This window comes from Brassica napus, chromosome A8 (assembly GCF_020379485.1).
Source record: "Brassica napus cultivar Da-Ae chromosome A8, Da-Ae, whole genome shotgun sequence".
In the NCBI taxonomy this organism is placed as follows: Eukaryota; Viridiplantae; Streptophyta; class Magnoliopsida; order Brassicales; family Brassicaceae; genus Brassica; species Brassica napus.
Window position 1 is genome coordinate 17,539,048 of NC_063441.1, and position 24,771 is coordinate 17,563,818.

General features: G+C 35.2%; 3 protein-coding genes and 1 non-coding gene across 4 annotated transcripts; all 4 read right to left on the reverse strand.

Moving 5' to 3' along the window:
- Positions 1-1,424: 1,424 nt before the first annotated feature.
- Positions 1,425-1,497, reverse strand: TRNAE-CUC. Its single transcript has one exon. It is a non-coding gene; the product is annotated as a tRNA-Glu (tRNA).
- A 309-nt stretch (positions 1,498-1,806) lies between these two features.
- Positions 1,807-11,832, reverse strand: LOC106361578 (ABC transporter C family member 1). Its single transcript, XM_013801354.3, has 27 exons — positions 11,055-11,832; positions 10,205-10,628; positions 9,943-10,121; positions 9,811-9,850; positions 9,544-9,700; positions 9,066-9,180; positions 8,893-8,973; positions 8,771-8,795; positions 8,605-8,661; positions 8,423-8,488; positions 7,965-8,039; positions 7,761-7,868; positions 7,279-7,413; positions 7,049-7,155; positions 6,865-6,958; positions 6,608-6,775; positions 6,374-6,514; positions 6,067-6,267; positions 5,807-5,905; positions 5,569-5,721; positions 5,087-5,469; positions 4,832-5,012; positions 4,328-4,651; positions 3,445-4,201; positions 3,243-3,364; positions 2,159-2,837; positions 1,807-2,066 (listed from the first exon to the last, which is right to left on the reverse strand). Exons 2-27 carry the CDS (start codon positions 10,532-10,534, stop codon positions 1,969-1,971), a joined length of 4,875 nt encoding a protein of 1,624 aa, XP_013656808.2. The 5' UTR covers positions 10,535-10,628; positions 11,055-11,832; the 3' UTR covers positions 1,807-1,968.
- A 3,354-nt stretch (positions 11,833-15,186) lies between these two features.
- Positions 15,187-16,407, reverse strand: LOC106361579 (photosystem I reaction center subunit psaK, chloroplastic). Its single transcript, XM_013801355.3, has 3 exons — positions 15,960-16,407; positions 15,620-15,700; positions 15,187-15,550 (listed from the first exon to the last, which is right to left on the reverse strand). Exons 1-3 carry the CDS (start codon positions 16,041-16,043, stop codon positions 15,323-15,325), a joined length of 393 nt encoding a protein of 130 aa, XP_013656809.1. The 5' UTR covers positions 16,044-16,407; the 3' UTR covers positions 15,187-15,322.
- Positions 16,408-16,672: 265 nt separating this feature from the next.
- On the reverse strand, positions 16,673-20,270 carry LOC106361580 (CSC1-like protein ERD4). Its single transcript, XM_013801356.3, has 6 exons — positions 19,780-20,270; positions 19,270-19,427; positions 18,917-19,195; positions 17,667-18,490; positions 17,333-17,588; positions 16,673-17,242 (listed from the first exon to the last, which is right to left on the reverse strand). Exons 1-6 carry the CDS (start codon positions 20,048-20,050, stop codon positions 16,859-16,861), a joined length of 2,172 nt encoding a protein of 723 aa, XP_013656810.2. The 5' UTR covers positions 20,051-20,270; the 3' UTR covers positions 16,673-16,858.
- Positions 20,271-24,771: the final 4,501 nt, after the last annotated feature.

Here is a 24,771-nt window from a genome sequence, read left to right on the forward strand (position 1 = left end):
TTTGAAGTTTCACAACTCAAAACTCTAAATTTAAAGTTTCATCTTTTTATTTGCATATTATCTTATAATTAATTATACATCATTTATGATTATTACGTATTTTCTCATTCATAGTTTTAATCTTTAATTTTTTTATATTTTAAATATTTCAAATTTATTTTTATAAATTAAAATTTTACACATAAAAGTTCTTTAAAAATCCAAAATAAGATTTATAATATTTTAAAAGTAGAATTAGACAACAAGAATATTACAAAACAAACTTAATAAAAAAATTTAAGAAGATATATACATAAATACATAATTAATACACAAATTTAAATATTACAACAACACTAATAGTCTAGTAAATTTTTTTTGGAACTTCTAAAATATTGTCCAAACAAATTTTGTACAACTGAAAATGGAGCATTAATAAAATAATTTTATGTAATAATGTGGTATTTTTCTTGTAGTTAATATTTAATTATGTATTTCAATTTATAATTTTATTTTTAGTATAAGAGTTTATTAATTAATATTAATATAATATTTTTATATATGTGCTAGTTATCTGCAAAAGTTTTATGGATTTATATTAATTATGAAAAATATAAGGATCATAGTGTAAATTATAAATAATTTTGAAGTTAAATTTGAAGTTTTGCTTTTGAAGAAGATCATTTTGAAACTTCAAATATAGAATTTGCAAAACTCTATACTAGAGACTCTTTTTGGAGACGCTCTTATTCCATATTACCAGCAAAAAAAAAAACAGTGTTCTTATTTCTTAGGATTCTTGAAATCTTTAATTCATGTGCTTCGATATTCATTTGATTTTTCATTTCTTTATGCTCATTGTCCACACCAAAAAAGCTCGTTGGCTTTTACATCATGTTCCTGCTTTTTTTCGCTGTACACTCGCCCCCGCACAGCCACACACACAAGTCAACCCCAGTTTTTTTAAATCCAAATTCTTTGTCAACAAAACGAAAAATCTATACTCTACTCTACCTTAGACATAACTTTAAATGTACGGATAAGTTTAAGATGTCTTAGATGAAGTGAAATCGGGATTTTAATTTGAACGTTTGTAGTTGTGTATAAATGCGAAGGCATTACTACGTGTTCAATTTATTATGAATGTAAAAGTAAACTGCATGATGATAAATGACCTCGCGTTCTAGACACAACAAAAGTTGTGAAAAAGAAACGATTTACAAAGTCCGAACAAAATCATTAATAGATTTTGCATACGTTTGCTTGCCTTTTAGACAAAGGCGTGAAAGTCCATTAAGCCACACATGGGAAACAAACTCACTACACGCCTCGGCTTTCGCGAGCGTCACGCTTTTTACGTCAACACTTTAATTTTGGCTAAGCGAGGAGCCAAAAAGAAGTAAAAACTAATAAATGAGATACACTTGCCACGTGATAGCAAAAATCTCCGTTGCCGGGACTCGAACCCGGGTCTCTCGGGTGAGAGCCGAGTATCCTGACCAGCTAGACTACAACGGATTTGTGATTGGTAGCCTGAATGAAAATATAATCGAAACATCCTACAGAAGTCACTTGTACATATTGATAACAATTCTTGTGGACTATCATATTCCAAAACCTTATATTTATTTGTAATATATAGTCTCTGGTAAGTCACGTAAGGTTTCAGCATCAGATAACTCTCCCAACATTGCCAAAACAAGTGATGTCTTACCTTCTCCTATACTACCTACAATGGCAACCAAGCTTCCACCTGTTATCTCCAAATTGATATTTGGCTTTATTTTCTAAGAAATATATATTAACCTTATAGAAAGTTATGTACTGTAGATCTTAGAAACTTGACTAAATTAAATTGATTTTTTTTTTTGCTGTGTGTACATAATTGGATTTAAATGGATATATTGTTCCGTGTACTACAAGAAACAAGGAAAAGACAAGTTCATCAAATGAGACCTTTAGGTCAAGTAATGTAAAGCCTTTCTTCCTCTACATCTCAACGTTGTCCCAGTCAAACGATCTCCCCTCTAAGTTGTAATCCGGGTGTTGCATTCTGTTCTTCGCCAATCTGCTCATCACCGCAAGCCCTGAAAGTGTATAATACACACATAATCTTAGAACAAAAAACTTCAAACATTTCTATACCTAGTAGCAGAGAGATCTTACACAACAACGTTACCTTCGATCATTTTGTAAACAGATGGCCACCAACGCTCTCTAGAGATATCATTTTGAGTAAGAGACTCTTCAATCTCTTTATCATGTTTCCCTTCGAGAACACCGCGTAGTGTAACTACAGCGTCTTTCGTTCTCTTCAAAATACTGTCATCATCTTCGATTTCAAGGCTTTGAAGGTCGTTGTGAGATGAAGTGAGACTCACAGCCAAAGCAAACTGAGCAGCTGCAGCCCAACGAGAAGACGCTCGCCATTTTCTCTGACCTTCTTCTAAAGGCTGCGATGAATCATCACCATTAGCATCTCTGTTACGTTTGTTTTCAAGCACTATACTACGCAAGTACTCAGCATTCGCAGCTCCTGTGCTTTGAACCATCTTAGAGAATGAACTTTCTCCGTTTGAAAGAAGATTCTCCGGAGTACTGAACTCCTGAACTTTTCCAGAATCAAGAACGAGAACTTTGTCGCAGTCGATGATGGTATTGAGACGATGAGCGATGATAAGCATTGTGCATGACTTGAACTCTTCTCGGATGGTCTTTTGGATGAGAACATCGGTTCTAACGTCAACAGCAGCAGTTGCTTCATCAAGGACAAGTATCTTAGATCTTCGCAACAATGCACGTGCAAGACTCAACAACTGTCTTTGTCCAACACTGAAGTTCTCTCCAGCCTCAGATACCTGACCAAATAGACTCTGAGTTACTCTAATAAACACAGGAGACTTTCAAGAGAGAACATTAAACCAATGTTCTAAAAATCGGTCTAGGCGGTAAATCAGCTATTCAAATCGGCTTAAACCGTTATAAATCAGTTAAAACTGATCTAAATTGGTCTAAGTCTGTTTAGTCAAGCAATAATGTGAGTGCAAATCTATAAATTTGTCCAATTGCTTTTGTATATCTAATTTTATAAAATTCATCAAAAAATTTATGATTAGACAAAAAACTAAAATATTTAATATAAATATAAAATATAAAAAGTATATATATCTCGGCCCCCAATAATCTGTCTATTCGATAGTTTTCTATAAAAAAACCTACTTACCGCCTAAACTTTTATTAAACAAATGCGTTAAACTAAGTACCTCAGCATCAAGACCAAGAGGGTTTCTCCGGATAGTATCTTTCAAGTGTGCCCTCTCAAGAGACTCCCAAAGATCAGCGTCATTATGTTCACCAAATGGGTCAAGATTGAATCTCACAGTACCTATATATAACAAAAAGACACATCAGTTATTGACTTATGAGAAAAAACAAGTACCAGAAGCAGTATGAGACGTCACATACCTGAGAAAAGAACAGGAGCTTGAGGTATGATTCCAAGCACTTTACGCAGGTCCATCAAGCCAAACTTGCCAATGTCGCATTCATCGATCAAGATCCTTCCCTTCTCCACTTCCACGATCCTGAACAAGGCATTCAAGAGGCTTGACTTCCCAGCTCCTGTCCTTCCAACGATCCCCACTTTATCCATCGGAGAAATGAAGAAGGAAACCCCATGAAGCACAGGAGGTAACTCAGGGCGGTAACGAAGAACAACATCTTCGAACTTTATAGAACCAGATGATGGCCATCCAGGAGGTGGACGGTTGTTCTCAACAACCAAAGGAGCCTCCGATGGTAACTCTATATAGTTTCCAACACGCTCAACAGAGTTCAAACTGTTCTCAGCGAGACTCGCGAGTCTCAGCACAGCTGTTAAGGAGCTGGTGATACTCAAAGCGTAGCTGAGTAGCAAACCCATCGTAGATGCAAACGCTTGTTGATTCTCTGCTTTACCATTCTGCATGACGGCTAATGAAGCAGTTAACCATACCATGAGACCTCCAAGAAATTCCAAACGGATTCCTAGCCACCGGTTTGCACCCATGTTTACGAGAGTGAATCTGATGTTATTATCCATTGATCTTCCGTTTATTTCAGCCATCCGGTCGTATGCTTTGTAAGCACGGATACTTGATAAACCATTCAACGCCTCTCCAAATTGAGCGTAAACAGGCGATCTTGAAACGGAATCCATACGTTTAATTTCACGAGATGTGTTCTACAATAAGGAAAGAATGGTTTAGCACACACAACACTAATCAGCAGTGTTCTAAAAATCGGTCTAAGCGGCCTAGTGATTTCTTGAACGTTGCTAATAAGTATTGCGTTTAAAAGGTATGTTTACCTGGTAGTAGAGATAAGCTCCATAAAACACGACCAAGAGAGGCATGATGGCCCAAAGGGATAGTGTGCTGACAATGCCGATTAAGATAACAGTTGAAAGAAGCTGTGCGATTGAACCCATGAACATGTTAACAAAGACTGCAACTGTTCTATCAATATCACCCGTATCTTTTGCGAATCGATTGATTATTCGTCCTAATGGATTGGTTTGGAAAAAGACCATTGGAGCTCTTAGTATGGAACCAAGCATAGCATCATGCATCTTCTTAGCTGCATAGAGACTGACCATAATCAACCAATATGAATTGGTCAACGTCACAAAGACCTGAAACAAAGAAAAATAAGTATGTCTTTAATGTTCAGTAATACTCCATCCGTTTCAAAAATGTTTGTTTGATTAGTTTTTTTAAAAAATAATTTTTTTTCTTTCTAAAACATAGATTAGTTTGAAACAGAGGACTTATATTGTTACGGACTCGAATCATTTACCAAAAGCAACTCATACCTGTCCAAAGGAAAGAACCGCATAGATAATATTGTAGAAGAGGGGTCCATGACTCTTTGGAGTTCCAGCATCAGTCCACTCACTCAACCAAATGCTGCTTGACACTCGGAACACTTGAGTCAAGACGTAGCATACAAGGAGCATCATCACCACCCATCCACCTCCAAGTGCATCCCGGTACCTGGAACATGGTAGTAACACCTCAATAGTCATTACAATGACCTTCAAAAACACTCAAAAAAAAAAAATTCTTACCTCTTCAGGACTTTCCAACTCACAACTCCAGTTTCACGTTCTTCTCGCTTAATAAGCACAGAGGTTCCTTCTTTGGATTTTTTCGTCTCGGTTCCATTTATCTGTAGATTATTAGCGTTGCCGTTCTCAACTGGTTTTGCAGACGTTTGATCTGTTTCAGCTTCTCCATTTGCTTCAGAATATTCTTCAACCTTCCCAGCGTTTTCCATTAATCTTTGGAATAATGGGCCACCGTGGGATAGTTCTTCGTATGTTCCTTCCTCTTTTACTGTTCCCTCATGGACAAGTAGAATTTTATCCACTTGTGAGAGGAAGTGGAGCTGGTTTGTAACAAGAACTCTCGTTTTGTTCCCTAGTTCTCGTTTTATGCATTTCTCAAAAACCTATAACAGAAAGTTTCAAAGATCAGATAACAATGTTTTCTCAAAGCAGTTATAAGGAAGAACAAAACGTTAGAGTCCAAGAACCAATGGCTAGTTTACCTGTTGACCAACATGCGCATCAAGGGCACTTAATGGGTCATCTAATATGCACACATCTGAATTTGAGTAGACAGCCCTAGCCATAGAAACCCTCTGCTTTTGTCCCCCACTTATGTTAACACCCCTTTCTCCAATCTCCGTGAGATCACCACCCTATCAATCAAGAAAAAGAAAAGGAAACAAGCTTAGATACATGAGAACTAGAAAAGAGAAGTCCAAGCTACCAAAAGAAACTTACAGGAAGTAACTCAAGGTCATGCCTCAGTGCAGTCACATCAATCACCCTTTCATATTTTTCTTGGTCAAAAGGAGCACCAAACAATATATTATCACGTACCTACACAATGTAAATACCATTCATCAGCTCAGAATTGCTTAAGATCATTAAATACTGGTGAAACTAATCAGAATCTGCATGCAAACATATCTTAGAGCACATACCATTTTATAGAAAACATATAATACATACTATAGAAGCAGAAGCATATAAGAACATACTGTTGCATTAAAGATCCATGAAACTTGCGGAACATAAGCGACTGATCCTCTAAGAGTAACTGTCGCATCAGATAAAGCCGGAAGTTCTCCGAGCATAGCAGATATCAGGGAGGTTTTCCCTTCTCCTGTACTTCCGACTACTGCAACTAGGCTGCCAATAGGTACATCCAAGTTGATATTTGACAAGGTTGGTCTATCCGCCTGCATATGTATATTGGTGGCTCGTTTTTTTGTATTTGAATGACAATGTCTGATAAAATAAAGTGAAAGTGGAAAGGAACATGGGATCAAGTAGGACAAATGAGACCTTTGAATCCCAGGAGAAGCATCCGTTCCTTATTGAGATAGCTGGCTGTCCAGGTTCAATAGGAGGGTTTGGTAAGAGAACTCTCTCTTCCGTCGATAACACCTCTTCCAAACGTTTTAAGGATACATTAGCATTTACTATCTACAAAAGTAAAATAAAAAGAGCAATTAGGAGCAATTATTACAAATGATGTCACGCTATTGAGCACCAGAAATGAAAACATGAGGAAATAACCTGAGTTATAATGTTTGGAAGCATGAATAAAGGGAAGCGAAGCACAGAGAATAGCGAAAGGGATGTAAACGCTCTTGCAGGTGTGAGATCTCCTCCAAGCAATGAGAACACACCAAATGAGACAACAGTCACCAGAACAGGAATGCTGTTTAGTATGAACATATTGAACTGCAGACAAATGGAAGACGACCAAGAACGAGTCAGAAATGTACCACGAAAGAAAGAGGAAACTGAAATCTAACAGTCTTAAGACATACCGCTGACAGAAGTTGTGCTTTCCGGAACCAAGAGAGTTCATCATCACGAACAGTTTGAACCTTCGACTGAAAACTGTTTTCCCAAGCATAGCACCTACATTCATTTGGTTTAGTCATTGCTTCAAACTTCCAACAATGCAAAAAAAAAAAATATCATGTTTCAGTTTTTCAAAGTATATCTTACTTCACTGTATCCATTGCGGCTAAAATCTCATTCATTAGGCCTATTCTCTTGTCAGTACGCTGCAACCCTTCTTTTGTTAACTTCTGCGTTTTGCTTATAATAACAGTCTGTTTCAACAAAAAAATAAAGAAAACTAATCATTGCCATTGAACAGAAAGACACTTGAGAAGGGAGAACACAAGGATACAGATAGGAAATAAGCATGAGGAGTAGAAAAGCTTTTAAAGGACCTGTATAGGGAACATGAGGACCAGAAACAATGCGCCAATGAGGGAGGCGACACCTAATTGTTGATAGAGGAGAACCAGTGCTACAATAATACGAAATGGCGCCGACCACATGGTATGAAGTGATTGGCAAATTTGCTGTCACAGACAGGAGAAACTTTAGAAAACAGGAACAGCCAATAAGCTAGATGAACACTATTAATTTCAAGACAAAGCTTATATAAAAACCATTGTCCAAATGTAACTTTTGCTACAAGGAAATCAAAGGTTTTTTGGTTAACAAAGGAAAATCCAACTCCTACAAACGTAAAAAAAATGAACAGGGATGTCGAAAAAGAAATCATAATCCATGAATTTGGTAGATTACTTGCAGAAAAAGGATGAAAAAAATGCAATTTAGACTCATATACTGAGTTATAACTATCAAGTATAAATTGATTGCGAGAAACAGACTAAAAAGTTAAAAGGTAATAAAGATGTATAACCTGAAGAGACTCAGCATCAGTGGTCATTAAGTTTGTTATTTTTCCTGTTTGAAACTTCTTCCGGCCTTCATTAGTTAGCCTCAGCGACTTTCGGAACACAGCAGCAATCTATCAAGCGAACAAGTCAATCAGCAGAAAGAAACATTCTGCAATAAGAGAAACGGAACAACAAAACAAAGGTATATAACATGAAACTTAGCTTACCAGTGCAGATCTCAACCGATAACCAACACGCATCACATTTTGGAAATATTGAGCTTCACATAGAACCCCAAACATCTGAAAATATCAACATCAACATCAAGCGCTCAAGGAATCCCTTGGTGAAAGTCTTACCCTATATTATCTTAAATAAAACACCTTCTACATGCAAAAGTAATAAACATACAAAAGACAACAAACTCCAAGATTAGCATCAGCTTCTAATAAACTCAAATCAGACGAAGATTAAACCCAGTAAAACTGGTGCTACAATCTGTAGCATCTACTCTGGAGAATAATTAATTACATGAAGTCCTTGAAAGAGAGGAGAGACCAAGAAAACAAGAGACTCTGTTTCATGTCTCTTTAACGACGATTGAGAGAATGCAACATACATATCCTCTAAACTCTATGCAAGAGATTGAAATAGGCATGAGGGGAAAAGAAATTTTGTTGCATACCACTCCAACAAAGATTGAGATTGCATAGATGTAACCTATCCAGGCTGGTTCATTAAGTTGCATTGACTGCAGAAAGTTTTAAGACAACACTGTGAGATATCGTCAGAAAAATAATATCCAAAGAATTATAGGATTTTAATATGGATCCATCTCAGCAATCCATGTGAATGAAAGAAACATACCTTTAAGAGCTCATTCAGTAGAAGAGGCCCCACGAATTGTGAACAGTCATTCCCAATCTGTGATACAATTTAGATCAAACACACATGATTAAGCAGCTCCAAACACACCATTTAGGAAAATATAAGACCTCTGAAGCCACAAATATTATCAAATAAACAAAATTACCTTCCAAAACCCACCCCACCAAAACCTACAAAATTCAGAAGCAGGTTTCCGTAAGGACGAAAAAATTAATACATAGTCCTAAGATATTAGCACACAAGACTACAAAGATGAATCTACTTTACCTTCCTCCAAGGCTGTTGTTCAGTGCTCTCAAGAGCCACGGTTTGGGATTTTCTAGCTCCTTTTCCCATGACCTCTGGAAGCTAAAAGAAGGAGAATAAAAAATATATCAACAACCACACCAGTCGTAGACAGTAGGAGAACAATTATTATTTATCAAAGATAAAGAAAATACCTCCTCATCAGAGTTTCAGTACGATCCCAAGTGTCCAGATGCCACACATCCTTCTCCGTAAGAGGCCGTTTCGATCCCAGTGTCATCAATGGATTCAACCATGAGAAGAAGATTCCTATTGGTAAGAAGGTACTTAATAGTCAAAGTTCAACAAATGTTGAAGAAACTACTATACAAAATGTTGCCAGCTTGGTCAAAGCGATGATCACTAAGCAAATATTTTCATCTTACAGTCACAACCCAGTTTATTTCCAGGGAGAACAGGAGGATAAGGCAAAAAAAAAAGAAATTGAATAGACTATCGAACAACTCATTATGTTAAGTGTGGAAACAATATTGTTGACTACCAACTCAGCTAGGTAGCAAGTACAGATAAGAGATCAGAGATGTTGTTGTGGTGATTCTCATAATAAAAGAGAGAAGAATATACATAACCAAATCCACAGGACTGAAATGAGAAGTACGTAGAGTGACCTACTGTCAAATAAACTTGTATGCCTCTCAGGACATATCTGTTCTCCTCCAGGAAGCTCTTCATACTCATAATCCTCTGACGTTTCAGTCCGCAATGGTGTGTAACCAGGGTATGGATCCAGATTAGGAAAATACACAAACAAGAGAGTTCCAAATGCAACCTGGATTCAAAAGCGACCAAAGACAATTGTATAATCTACAATCTAATTTAGATACAGCACATGGTAAAGAGAAGTTTGGAGAATGCAAAAAGGAGTCTCAATATGCAAACCTGAACTGCCACCTCGCTTATGTAAATATACAATTTGAAACTGCAAACAACCATATAACAAAAAAAAAGTTAAGCACATAAACTCATTTTGCCAGACCAGGGTATTAAACTTGCATAGACCATATAACCAACCTGCCATAGTACTCCTTGACTGAGAGAACAAGATTTAACAACACCATGTCTCCCACAAGAGCATAAACGACAGCAAATCTGACATACCAACGAAGTTCATGGATATATGTTTTAGTTTCAACAACAGTCATGACCAAAGCAGAACCCCAAGCAAAAGCTTCAAGAACCAACATGAACGCCTGCCAAAGAAACCACACACAAAAAAAAAAAAAAATCTTTCAGTAAAAACATAATGAAGCAAAGCGTAGTGATGAAGACACACCTCATAGGGAGGAAACCCAGCTCCATCCAAATCCAAGATTGAGATCCTCATGACCAATCTAAACAAAGGCTCGGCAGTACTATAAGCAGCCAACAGAGCCAGCAAATAGCTATACCATTTCGATCTCAAGCAGAACCTATCCACTTTGTTGTCCTTTGCAGTGAGCCAAACGCGGTAAAGGCAGAGAATCAGCAGCACCAGATGAGAGGTGCCAAGCACGAAAGAGTCAATAGCACAAGGTGTGTATGCACCAAAGGCATAATCCACCATCTTCGACCACACACCATTAGGCAAAGGCTTGCAGTACCAATCCAACAGCTCAAAACCCATCTTCTTCCTCCTAAAAAGATCCTCCTCTGCTTCCAAAGCTGTATCAAACTCAGATAGTACACATGACAAGTTACTAACGATCTCCTATAAAAATCTGCAAGAGAAAACAAAGAAAGAGAGTGATGTTGACAGTTGATAAAGTGGACTTTTAATTATGTGATTGTGTACTCAATGAGGAACATAAAAAACAAAACAAGAAGATGTGGATGATAGTTTATACACAAATATTAGCCACAAAAAAAAAAGCTTTTTAATCATTTTAGTGGAGGAGGGATTCAACTTTTTATCCCCTTCCTCTGAATCATCATCAAACAGAGACGGGCACCATAAAGTAAGCTCCTTTCCACTAAAAAAAAAGATTCTCAAACGTAAGATAAGAAACAAGATATCATCAAACAGAAGATGATAACCTCAAAGTTTCTAACCCCAGAAAAGAAAAAGAAATACTTTCTATGTGGCTCTCTGCCAATGATATGAAGAGCATTGAGCATTATAAGTAAACGCAGAGAAAAAAGGAAACCTCGGTATTAGAAGAGACGAGGGAGAAGAGCTTTTGCTGGTGATTTGGAGGAAGCCTAATCTTATAAACTCGAGAGAGAGAGAGAGAGAGAGATTTTGAGGAAGCAAAACGCTGCGTCACTGCTTACAACTTGCTACGCTATGAATATTCATAATTTATACATATAAAGAGTCAAAACTATTTTCATATTAATCATTTCATTTTTAGCTAACAACAATCACTACCTTTTCTATCACTTATTTAATTTTTTTAAGAGAAACAAATCGGGTAAATTAGCTAAATGTAATTATATCTTAAAATTTAATTAAATAAATATGATCTCTTCTTTTTTGAGCAAATATGGAAAATTCTATTTAAAAATTTATTTGTTGTTCAATGACAATATCATCATTTTTTTTGTCGACTATCTATTTTCTTAGACTAAGTGTTGGTCAGGCGAGATATTCCTCCGAATAATGTTTCTATCTGATCGTGCCTGATTTATATGGGAGAAAATAATATTTTTGTTTCGAGCCTCTTTCGCTAGTTGGTCCGTCCAACCATTTTCGTTGCAGGAAATATAAAGTAGTCTCGCGCTTTCGAAGTTTTCTTGTAAACTTTGGAAAGTATCAATCTCCGAAGTAAAAGCTGGCCAATTCATCGAATTGGTAATCGTATTCAATATATCTGAACGGTCTGTTAGAAGTGAATTGAGGGGATCTTCATGTACATAATAGCAGTGGTGTAACAAAGTGATATCGTCAGAGCTGATGATGTTTTGTGGGTCGAAGTAAACGTTCAAAAAATCACTTTACGTGTACATCTCATTTAGTCATTTTGGTCGGTTGATTAAGAGAAGAGCATTACATAAAATGATTTGATTATGCGCTTATTGTATCACGATTATAACGCAGACCGAGGATGATTAAACGCTAATAAGTGTTTTTGATGGGGGTGGGCAAAAAAACCAAACCGAACCGAGTCAAACCGAACCAACCAAACCGAACCGAGTCAAACCGAACCATCCGAACCGAAACTGATTCAAACCAAACCAATGTCTATTTCAAACCATTCGGTTGAAGATTTTTCTAACCCGAATGGTTCGGTATAAAACCGAACCGAGAAACCGATGTGTTTTTGTAATTATTTAAATTAAAAATATTAGTAATACCAATATACTAAATTCTAATACTAGCTAGACGACATATTTTCCATTATTCATTAACATGTATTCTTCTAACTTAATATGTAATCATCAAAATATTTGATTTAAAATATTTCATTCATTGCATGCTTTTTAATTTTAATGATGACACATTATTAATGATTTTCTTTTTTACTTTAGTTAAATTTCATTTGTTTTAATTTTTATATATACTTTTGTGACTTTTAAATGTTTTTGTTTTAGTTTTATATTGAATTTAGTTCACACAGTTTATGTTTTTATAATTTATGTTGTAAAACATAATTTATCTAAAAAAATTAAACTAAGAAAAATCTAATTAAACCGATCCAAAAAACAAATCGAACCGAATACAAACCAAACCAAATTAGCTATAGTTTACTTCAGTTGGAAAAATACTAGAACCGAACTAATCAAACCGAACCAAGCCGAGAAAAAAACCGAAATGCCCACTAATTTAATTCACTTTAGTTTATCATTTCTTTTATCTTTATTAAATAATTAAATTAAAAACAAAACTAGAAAAACCCACGTCTTGCAGATAGCTAAAGTCAAGGGTCACAGATTTACTGAATATACGTTTAAGGGAAAAATATTTTTTTAGAGCGAAAAAATGATAACTATGTCTTTTTAAACTAATATCTATTTTGTGTCATTTTTGCCCATAACATCTTTTAATATTTTTAAAAATAAATTTAATAAATAATTTTACAAACAAAACAAATTTGAAAAAATAGTAACTTTTGATAAAATACCAATATGAACTTAGTGGTATTTTTTCAGTTCAAAAAATAGTTAAATCATAAATTTAAGATTATGTTCTAAATAAAGTAGAAATGATATTCTACGAAGTAGAAAATAAAATTCATTTTTTCATTGAATCTACAACGTTTAGAATACGTGATCTATGTAAATAATAATATTCTAAAAATATTTAGAATACACATTTCGCGCTTAACCTACCGATCTAAAATATTTAGAAATCAAAATCTACACTTTAATATAAATCTACAACACGTAGAAACCGACTTCTACAGATTTACTGTAAATCTAAAACATGTAGAAATCAAATCTACATATTACTATAATTCTAAAAACCTGTAGAAATCGATTTCTACAGATTAGATGTATTCTACGGATAAGAAATCAGTTCCTAAAAATATGGAAACAAAATATTTAGGAATATTCACTTTCATATTTTGAAAAAAAACGATTTTTTTTTATAAAAAAAAAACAAAAAAAACAAAAAATTACAACTTTAAGGGCATTATTACCATTTTAAAAATAATTAACCTAATGAGACATAGAGTATATGAGATTAGTCTAAAGGAACATTGTTATCATTTTTTTGCTCTAAAAAAACAATTTTCTCTACGTTTAAAAAGGATCATCTATTAATCCAACAGACCAACAACGCACTTTTGCCACACTGACTGTACTAAGACAATCTTTAATCCTAGCACTTCTAATGGGTTGCTTAATCAATTTTTTACTAATAAATGATTAAGTACTCCTCAAGCCCGACTTCTTCGACAACTTAATTAAACACCTTTCAAGCAGCACTTCTTATTTTATTTAGTTTTTTTTTTTATTAAATCTAAAAATTATTAATTATCCCGCTTAAACACTCCGGTTAATGGTGCTCTAAGCTACTGTGGTGGGTGATCATGTTGGGATACTTTTCATTTTAAATAAGGAAAGAAATACCAAAATAATCTATAATTTTTTTCCAAATTATGGCAGAACAATATCAGCTTCCGTGTAACGTACTAAGAGCACCCGCAATGGTGTTATCCAAAGGGAATCCTTAGAAAAAATGTATTTTGATTTTTTAAGTATTATTATTTTTTTCTTTTTTAGATTAGAAATAAAAAAAATATCAACCAATCGTGAGTCGCCACATGTTGTAAGGACCCGCAAATAATGCAAGGATTCATTAAAAAATAGTCCTTATTTAGAAATTTTAAAGATTGAATTCTTAACTTTTGGTGGGGTCTACTGATTATTTAATTATTTTTTTCTTAAGGATTCCCCTTTAAGGATTTTCATTGCGGATGTTCTAATGCGGATACTTTACCTGTTATGTGGTTTCAGTTTCAAACCTTTCATTAAGAAGATGACGGAAGGATCCGATAAACTACAATGTTATGACACAAGTAACATTGTTCACAGAAACTACAAAGTTTCTTTTTAACTTCTACGCTTTTTTCTTTTTGGCAATTCCTGTGTTCTATTTTAATGCTCTCTGCTCAGGGAAATTTTGTTTTTTTATACATTTTGATAGTTGACTTATTTTCTAGGTTCAAATTTCAGTTATGTATTCAGTTGTAATCGGATCAGTTACAAAAATTATTACATACTGGCCAAAAGTTTTGATTCCTCGTTAAGATCTTAGAAACGCCTCAACGCTAGATCCGCTTTTGAATCCAGATGTCTGCACATGCACTTTAAGTTGTAACTAACTAAACTAAAAAAAAATGATACTATGAAATAGTACTCTCATTGATACGATAGATTCTCTCATTACATGGGTCGAATATATGCAGAAGTCTTTTTCCCAATGAAAAATTGTTTGTTCTACTATAAACCCATGCTGATGACAAAAAAAAAAAAAAAAAAAAAAACCCATGCTTATCTCGTATTGCTAAACCATTCAGCTACAAGCCTACAATTTTCCAAATTTTATTTTTCGTATCTGTATTTGTTCTAGATATAAGCCTATAAAACAAGTTTCGTCTTAGAGTTATACAACAAGATTCGCACATTATTCAAGAAAAGACTTTACAAAGGAGATTCGCTTCAAGTCTGTGTGTTATTCTCTCTTGCTATATCATTTTTACCCGTATAGTTCATGTCTAATTCGATGAGCCGCCCAATGCATGTTAGGTATTTATGAACGAAAATGCTACTTATCTGCCTAGGACAAATGTTAGGTGTTTTCTATCAAGGGAACAATGCTTTTGGTTCACATACTTGAAGATGCGGTCGTTCTAATTGTTTTAATGAAAAATATAATACGAGTCAAACATTATAAACATAAAAACTTGAAACATTGACTAGATCTCCCCTCAGGTTCTTGAGAATTTTGTTTTAAAAATCTACAAGTTTAAATAGCACCAATGTTTTTGAGACCAAGGACAACTCCAACTCCGATGATGTGACCAACGGTACCACAAGCCAAAGTGTCGGCGAGAGTGAACCCGGCTGGGTCACCCGTTTGTAGACCCGAGTCACGTGCCTCTAGCTTAAGTCCAGCTGTTGCCTTCCTATTGGCTGATGGTGCTAGTCCGAATCTCCCAGCGAACAGCATCAGAGTCGTCGACGTTACCATTATCTAATTAGAGAGTATAATCTATTATTGCTTATACTTAAATAACGTTTGCTTCATATTTGTTTTAGTTACCAGATTTGTTGATGAACCAATGAAGTCACATTTTGCACCCAAAGCTCCATTTCCCTTGCGTCTCATGGGCACAACAGTTGCCTGAGAGCATTTTAAAAATATAACATTAACTAAAACTTGGGAATTTTAAACTAAAATTATCGTTGTAATGTAATAACAACTTCATACTATATTACAAAGTCTCTTGTCAAATATGATCAATTAAACACATAAAAATCAAGTTCAAGGACGAAATTGAACCCCTAAAATTTCTATATATTTTTAATGTTTGTAAGTTTCGTAAGTGTATAGAAAATATCAAATCACATTTCAAAAGACAGAAAAAATGAAAATTACAAACCAGGCCTTGAACTGGAGCTGCAGAGATCTTGCTGGCTCGAAGACCATTGAACTGAGGCAGTGTAGTCATCACAGTGCTCGCCATTTTCTTCGAGTCTTACGTGAAAGATAAACTTTTAATTTCTAGTGCAATCTGTTTCTGATTTGATTTTCGCAGTTCTTTCTTCTTATTTTGTATTTAAAATTTAGCCAAGGCTCATCTTGTGGCTTTGGCTACCACAGAAATGGATTCGGTTTTGGCTACTCTTTGCTGACGCGTCGAGTGGCTATTGGCGCAGCATCTTAACTCTGGATAAGGCTGTTGTGTCTTGTCACACCGGCAGATTTTGTTTCTGAACCTTTTCTTGTTTAGGCTTCATTTGTGGCCCATTTAATACTTTTTGGGTATTTCTTGGGCTTCCAACTTGAGTCCCATTTGTACGTCATTTAAAGGATATAATAGACCTTCACAGTTTGCTTGGACAAAGAGCGGCAGCAACTGATTCAAGGATCAACAAAACTAACAGAGAGAAGAGAACCAAAACAGAAAAACTGTGGTTAGAACTCATGTGTTATGATATTGCTTAAGAGATGTTTCTTCATTCTTTTTCTGTTTCTTAAGTTTTTTCACTGGTGAAATGCAAAGACACATGGTTTTGAGTAAAAAAAAAGTTATATTTTTCTTGGATCCTCGTACTCGTTACAGGCATCAAACACATGAAAACATTTAACATATTGACGAACACTGATAAGTTGATAATTAATAGGGTAGCTTACATGGTTACGAGTTACAACAACCAAACAACACATACAAACGAAAAAATCCTAAACAAACTCTAGAATCACACACAATAATTAAAAAAAAAAAAAAGCTTCTAGAAAAAAACAAACAAAACAAATCTGTGGGAGAGGATTCAAATCTTAAGCAGCTGATATAGCAGCATAGTCTTGGTAACGAGACATTGCTCCTTTGAACTGGTGATCATCTCCTTTGTGAGTGCTCAAGCTATGCGGAATGTACGCTCTGAAAACCTCCTCGAGGTCCGGTCTCTGCTTCAGCCCCCGGCAAGCCACCTCTAGAGCCGTGTGTTCGAACCCTTTGTAGAATTTCTGACGGCACACGTAACCGAAGATGAGAGAGATGAATATGAGAGGAACCAAAAGAGTCGCCCAAACGAATAGCTTGGCTCCCAAGTAACCAAACATAACCAGTTGAAACAGAAACAACGCCGCTAGTATGCGGGTGTGAATATGCGGCCACATCCTCCCGTAGCTCTCGTACGATGGAACATACACTTTCAACGCCTGTCATAACAGATCAAAACCATGTTATTACAGATCAAGATCAGCTGAAAACGTGCTTAAACCTAATAGGGTTTTATGAGAAAGTCTGACCTGGTTCCTCAGGATGAGCCAACCTAGACCGAAGTAGATAACACCGAAGACGAGGATTAGAGGAGCGATGACGGAGTAGCAGAAGGTGATAGTGAGGATGAGCATGTCGCTAGGAACCCTAGTTGCATAGCTTAAGTCTCCTGGATACCAAGCTTCTTTGACCTCCGCTTCGGTTTTGCATAGATACTTCTTTTTCAAATGGAATATTATCAACGGTATGATCCTAGACAGCTCAAGACCATAACCAACAAAGAACCTGAAAGTTACAAAGAAGAGTTAGACAACAAGCGCTTGTGTATATGTTATTAAGACAAGAGGAAGGAGGAGAACTCACTTGAGAGCAACGTATGTCAAGAAGAAAGTAGCGTTCTTAGGGAGACTAGTAGCCAAAACGGTAACGATAGAGTTTGGTTTCTTCTCAAGAGCCTTCAAGTTATCAAACAAAGACCCTGCAAGTGTCACACCGATGAAGACATTCAACACCGAGAAGTAAAAGTACTTCCCGGAGGCAGCTCTAATAGCATGACTCTGCGAAGGAATCCCTTCTGACTTGGATAAGAACATGAGGAACTTAGGAAGCATAGCCAAGAAGACAATGAGCGCAATCTGAGGAAGGTAAGACTGCAAGATGGTTCTTATAAAAGCAATCTCCACGATCGGTTTAATGAAGGGAAGAGCCTTCTGGAGATTCCCAAGAGTGGTGATCGCAGATACAAACGCTATAGGGATCATGTAGAACAATATGGTTATTGCAACGAGGAAGTAGATCAAGTACTGTCTGACTATTCTGCTGAAGAACTTGATCTTGAGATTCTCCCAGATGAGCTGGCGAGGCTCGGGAGCTTCGGTCACCGTCCATTTATCAACCATCTGGCAGTGTAGTGACTGAGCGGCTAGAGCTGCAGTGACACGGTCCGTGAAGAACACAACCGCTGCGGTTTGCTGCTTCTCGGCGAGAACCGTTCTTTGTTCTGCTTCTAGTTTGGCTACAGACTCGTTGATCAGCTTTGTGTAATAGTCAATGCTGTCTACTCGCTCTCCCACTAGCCCGAGCAAGCCGGTTTTGTTCATTGGCCGGTTACTAGTGGCTGCAAAGACCGCTTCTGCGCGCGCGAGCTTCTTCTTGTAACCTTCCAAGTTTTCCCATATCTTGTTAATCTACAAAACATGAGCCCAATGTTTTTAAAACCGAACCATAAGCTGAACCGGATAAATATTTGGGTTATCGGTTGGGTAAACCTGGTTCAATATATTTTTAATATATAGATTTAAAAGTAGTATTAGTAAATATGATACATAGTTAAAATATAAATAAATACCAAATATACAACATAATAAATATAAATTAGTTTTTTATTTATATGGTTGGTTTATGGATTTTTGATATTTTTAATGATTTTTATTGAGTTCAATAACTTTCAAATTCAATCCGGCTTTGTGAGTGTCAAACCAATTATTAGACCCAACCAGATGGTAACCATTGGGTAGGTCCGGTTTAAAAAACAAAGCATGAGCCAGTGAGTAAGAAAGATTGAGACTTTAAAAGGGCAGAACAAAGCAGAAGCAGGTAGATAGATAGATTACCTTGCTGTTTTCTGTTACGACAAGGGATCTGTAGAATGTCTCCGGGTAGATTTCTCTGAAGTAAGAATCCACGAACTCTTTCTGCGTCTCTCCGTTAGGTGGGGAAGGTATATCCCTAACGAGAATAGCGTATTGCTCTGGTAATACTTCTTCACTAGACATCAGAGCTTCAGCTCTCAGTGCAGCGACGTGCTTGTAAGCTTTCCATAACATGAAATATGTGACTAGAGATACCCAGTAAACCGCTCCTAGGAACGCCCACAGCCTTGAACTCCTTCTCTGTTAAAACAGAATGAATTAACCTTTAAGCTCAACAACAATGATCAAAAAAAATGAATGAAGTGTTTACTTACAGTGATGTTAGCCATAGATAGATTATCAAGTTGGCTAAAGGTTCCGTTACTTGTGGTGTCAGTGACGTTCCTTGAGGTCTTTAAGCTGTTGTCAGTAGCGGATAAAGGGAGTAGAGTCGGCAAGAGAAGAAGAGCCGACAAAGCAAATATCCCAAGAACTGTTTCATAACAAACAAAAAAAAACCATCAGGAACACTCTTATGTCAATCTTATTTAGAGCAACGATTAAGACACTGAAGAACACATTCAGAACAAAGAAACTTGTGTCTACTGGGTTCTAATTTCAATCCCAAATGTCTACAAGTAAAGATCTTTTAAAGACCAAAACTCAAAAGGTACTTTATTTTAAGCAAATATGGACAAAGTAAAACAGAACATAGCAAACAAGACAGAGTCAGAGACAACAATATACAACCAAAATAAAAAAAGGAAACGTTTTTTTCCCCAATTGTCTCCAAAGATGGAAACTTTATAAGGTAAAATTAGAAACCCAGATCAGAAGAGGCGAACCAGTGCTCAAGAAGACGAAGTAGACGGCGGTATCGACGCCGGACAGCTTAACGACGTCTTGTTCGGTGGAAGTGAAAGCTTCGCGGATCCAGGCAAATGGGTTTCGGGTCAAGGAGCTGCCTTCCCATGGATCCATTCCTTTCAGGATCCGGTTCGGGTAATAAACCGAAACGTTACCGGGTCTACGAGAGAGCCAGGTGAAGAGGAGCATGAGCACGACGAAGATGACTGCTGACGTCCCTAAGGACACTAGAAACGATTCAAACTCCATCTACCAATCTCTGGGGGAAGGGTTCAGATTTGAAGTCACCGTTTTAAAAAAGGAAAGTAACCGTTTGATTGCAGGTGAGAGAGAGGAAAGGTTTCTCCTTTTTCTACTTTTGTTGTATTTAACAGGAAGAAGAAAGGAAAATAAATAAATAATAAGAAAATTGAAAAGAGTATTGATTGTCTTGTTGTGGAGTTGGCTTTGTGTGTTTGATGGAGAGAAATGATTAAATGGGAGAGAGAGGGAGAGGTGTGAGAAGAGAGTAGAGAGCGTGTTTAAGTGAGAAGGCCGACAGGTGTTGACGAAAGAGACACCATTGGACAAGGATGTGTTAACCCTACTTCAGCGACCTCTCTTTTCTTCTTTTCCTTTTCTTTTCTTTTCTTTTCTCTTCTCTTTTCTGTTACGAAAATAAATTCTTATTTTTGTCAACATATATTATAAATAGGACTTATTTGTCAAATAACCAAAAAAGAAGGTTATTTAGCAATTACTCAAATTTAAAGTTGAAAACTAAAATAGTTAAATGAAGTCAACTAGAACTTGCTTTCAAAGATTCATTAGAGCTTTTTTTTTTAAAGATTCATTAATTAGAGCTTACCAGATGGATTTCTTAATATATGTATGTATATTGTAATCTTTAGCAAATAACGGCAAGCTATATCGCTAATTAAACTTATATAGTACTTGAAGACTTGGAGTTTTAAGTTTTAACTGTTATTAGTGATTTGGGCCAGTATTGTGTTTGTAATTTAATGAAACACATCAGTCCAGTCATTATTGAGGAAAAGCTTGGAAAACATTGAATTGTTAGGGTAATTGTGGACTAAAAGGAGCAAGAGCTAAAGTCGCAGATAAGAAAATTTGTTTGGCTAAATATAAAATAATTGTCTGGAATTCACATGTGGCCGCAAAACTAAAATTAGTAAATGGCAGTTTTTTTAGGAATTACTTGGCAGAAAATTATGAAAGACTCAATGAAGTCGGACATGGTTAACTTGGTCAATTAGCTTGAAACGGCACGCTTACAGTTTTATCATACAGAAAATGAGTGGAAAAGCTCATTTAGCTGAAATAGCAAGCTTAAAGTAAGTATGGAAAAACATGTTCAGAATGGTACAATGTTGGAGAGAATTTGTTTTTTTTTTTTGTCTACATAATGTTGGAGAGATCCAAAATACAAAAGTGCGATGGTCAATGCATATTTTCAGTCGTTTTTATATAATATTATTGGTTTTCTTCTAAGTGAAATCGTTGAATTTATAAATTGTAGGCTAGCTATATGTGTAGTTTGTATATTGTGACTTCAAATTTTTGAACGTGAAAAACTGAGATCATATAGAACAAAATCGGGAATGGTGAATATATGATATAAAAATATATGTTGGCAAAAAAAACTGGTCATGTAATCAAAAACTCAAAGTATACCTCTAATTAAAAAGAAACATAAAATTGCTCACAGCTTTTTTTTTTTTTTTTTTTTTTAAATTGCTCACAGCTGAAGTTGAACATTTGTAAACTTTATATTCAAACTTAAGTCGATGCTGGATTTTTATCCCGTTATTGTTCTTATTCATCTACATTTTGCATTTTATCCCTCTATATAATACTATATACTTCTATATTTCTGTTAAACGTTAGACAAATAGATCAAATCTCTCTTGTAATGCACGTGTATGGTTTTATGTGTACATGACGTGTAATATATACGCGTGTATATAGTAAATCGTCGATACAATTTCAAGAAGTCAAGAAAACGAAAATCGAAAGACGTCGGCGACATGCTTGAAGTTCAAGATAAGAGTGAATGTGACAATGATCTGCCGCTATAAAATTAGCTCCTAATTTAAATTGCTGATTTGTTTGTTGTATTTTTTTTTAAGTGACCAATACTATTTGGTCCCAATATCACTTGGGTCCATTGTAGACCAAGTAAATTAATGCTAATAAAATAGCTTTTGGCATCCAACTGAATCAAATTGATGGCTCATTAGTCATTTATTAGACAAATCAGTGGATAATTTACTAACAAATCATCAATTTGGTGGAATCAAAATTTAAATAAAAAAGATATGCGAATTTGATAAAGTTGAGTCCTTCACAAGGCACAAAACAAAAAGCCGTTGTCCACTTGTTGCAACGTCGACATGAACTTCATTGCCGACACAGAAAAAAACTTAGTGTGGGTTCCATACCTTTGTCTTTATTTTATTATTGAAATTCGAAAGGCTTATCTACAATATTTCAGTTATTTGTTATTTTCAAAGTAACGCTGTTCACAGATTCGGTAGGTTTGTTGATCTGGTCCAAAGTCTTACTGTAGATTTCCTTTTTCGCATAAATGTTTTATGTTCACGTCGACATATACATAAACAACCCCACCACGTCATCAAGTTGCTACTTCTTTTTGTTCTAACGAGTCTGCTGAGTGCTGATGGGTATGTTCAGTTAAACGGTTTGCTTTGCATTTACGGATCGAGATGACTAAAGTATACTCCCTCCGTTCCTATAAAATGTATATTCTGGAAAAAAAATTGTTTTAAAAAGATACATTTTTTACTTTTTCAATGTATGATTTTATGAAAAATTGCAAGTTTCAAAAATTTAATGGTGTTTATTGAATTTCTATTGGCTAAAAATTATGAAAAATTGTTATTCACAAAAAACAATACATATTTAATGAGTTTTCTTAATATATGTGAAAAGTTTAGAATATGTAATTTTTAAAAACGGAGGGAGTATTTCAGATACAAATGAAAGGAGTGAATTTTTCAATACGTGGTATCAGCAAAAAAAGAACAATATAATTATTTTCTGAAGCCTGATCCAATATCTTAACTAAAGTTTAGCAAACATATGATCACTACTTTTTCATAAACAAACAAAAATATTATCTAGTCACTGAGTTCAAAAGACATCACTAGTAAAACTTTTAGTTCAGAATGTGTGTAAAAAGTCTGGTTAATATTAAAATAGTTAATTATATAGATAAATGAGAATTCTGGATAAACATAATATAATCTATTTATTGAGATAATTTAGAAGGAAAAATATTTCAATAAGAAAGTAATGGAGTCAATATTGTGAAATGTGTAACCATTGAAATTGATATCAACGATTCAATGCCCCCATCAATATGGATACAAGCGAAGGATCCAATCGAGTTTCAATAGTTTAAGAGAATTCAGATAGAAGAAGAGAAGTAGGTCACGATTTCATGGGGAACGGTCTAGCGTTCTTCTATTTCTGAATTATCTAGATATAAGCTTGCGACTTGCGTCATGAGGCAGAGTGTAATTTTCCAAGCGGTTCTAGAAAACATGTGAATTTACAATCTATTTTAACCCATTGCATAGTCTATATTTTAATAATTTCAAAAATCATTAGAAAATCATAAGAAAATCATAGGAGTAAACGAACAATTTTCCTCCCTAACACAAAGTTAAGAAATCATCATGAATTCCCAACAACTAAGAGTTACAATCTATCATCTGAACTTTCAATTGATATCCAAAATAATTTTTAACTTTGTGTGGACACAATGTTATATGATAATTCTTCCAAATTCAAAAATATTTGATCCAACTTTTTAAGAAAAATATATAAAACTCATAATTCTGAAGTCACTAAAATCTTACATACAGTTAGAATCTAATAACAGCACATTTCACTTTGTAAGCTTCGCGGCTCTATCAAAGTAATCTTTTTTTGTAATCTTACACGATTAGAGTATGCCGTTCGAATATGTTACATTTACCCATAAACTTGTGTTTGCTTGAAAAAAGAGTGCAAAAGTAATTAGTAAAATAATGACTCTTCTATGACTAAAACTCTTAAAGGTATAAACGGTATGGAACTCCAATCTTCCTCAAAATATTCCAACTAATTAATTTAGGCTTTATAAGAACGGCATACTCTAATCGTGTGGTTTGTGGATTATACAAATATAATCAAACATAAAGATCTCTAAACTATACTATTCCCACAATCATTGTAGTGGAGACGTGACTCCTACTAGTAAACTTTTTTCGTTTGAATTATTTGGCATGACTTGAAATCAAAGGCAATATTTAATCACACGAAATCAAGTATCGTTATTATTCCAAGATTATACTTATATCATTTCTATCTCCATGCTACCATAACTTATTCTATGAGAATACTATTATGATTATCGAACTTCGTCGTAGCTATCTTTATGATTCATCTGGTGATTCTGGTCAAACATATTAAACTCACCTGATTTATAGGTTTCAAAGTTTAGCTCGCGAATGCCTGACCCAAGCAATTTATTTTGCGAGACTCGAAAGACAAAAAATGGGAACGTTTTATAATCAAAATGATATTTTTCAGTGCCAGTTTTGAAAGTTAGTGAAACTTAGGCCGTGATTAGAAATAGAAGTCTGGATTAATCTTCAATGATATGCTTTGCTAGAAAATATTAGCTAACGTCTAATCCCACAACCTGAGAGTTTGCTAGGCAAATTATGTTGTGGAAGTATTGCCATTCAAGGGAGTTTCTACACCAGAACTACATCTTCTCATGGGTTGAAAGAAATTCTGGCACGACCTTTGATTTCGTACAAGACATTTGGAGAACCTATAGGATCAGCAACAGAAGAGTCAATAGGGCTAAGAACAGATGATCTCTGCATCAACATAATGAGACAGAAAAGATCAAGATGATAATACCACATGATGATAGAGACATCATGAGCATAAAA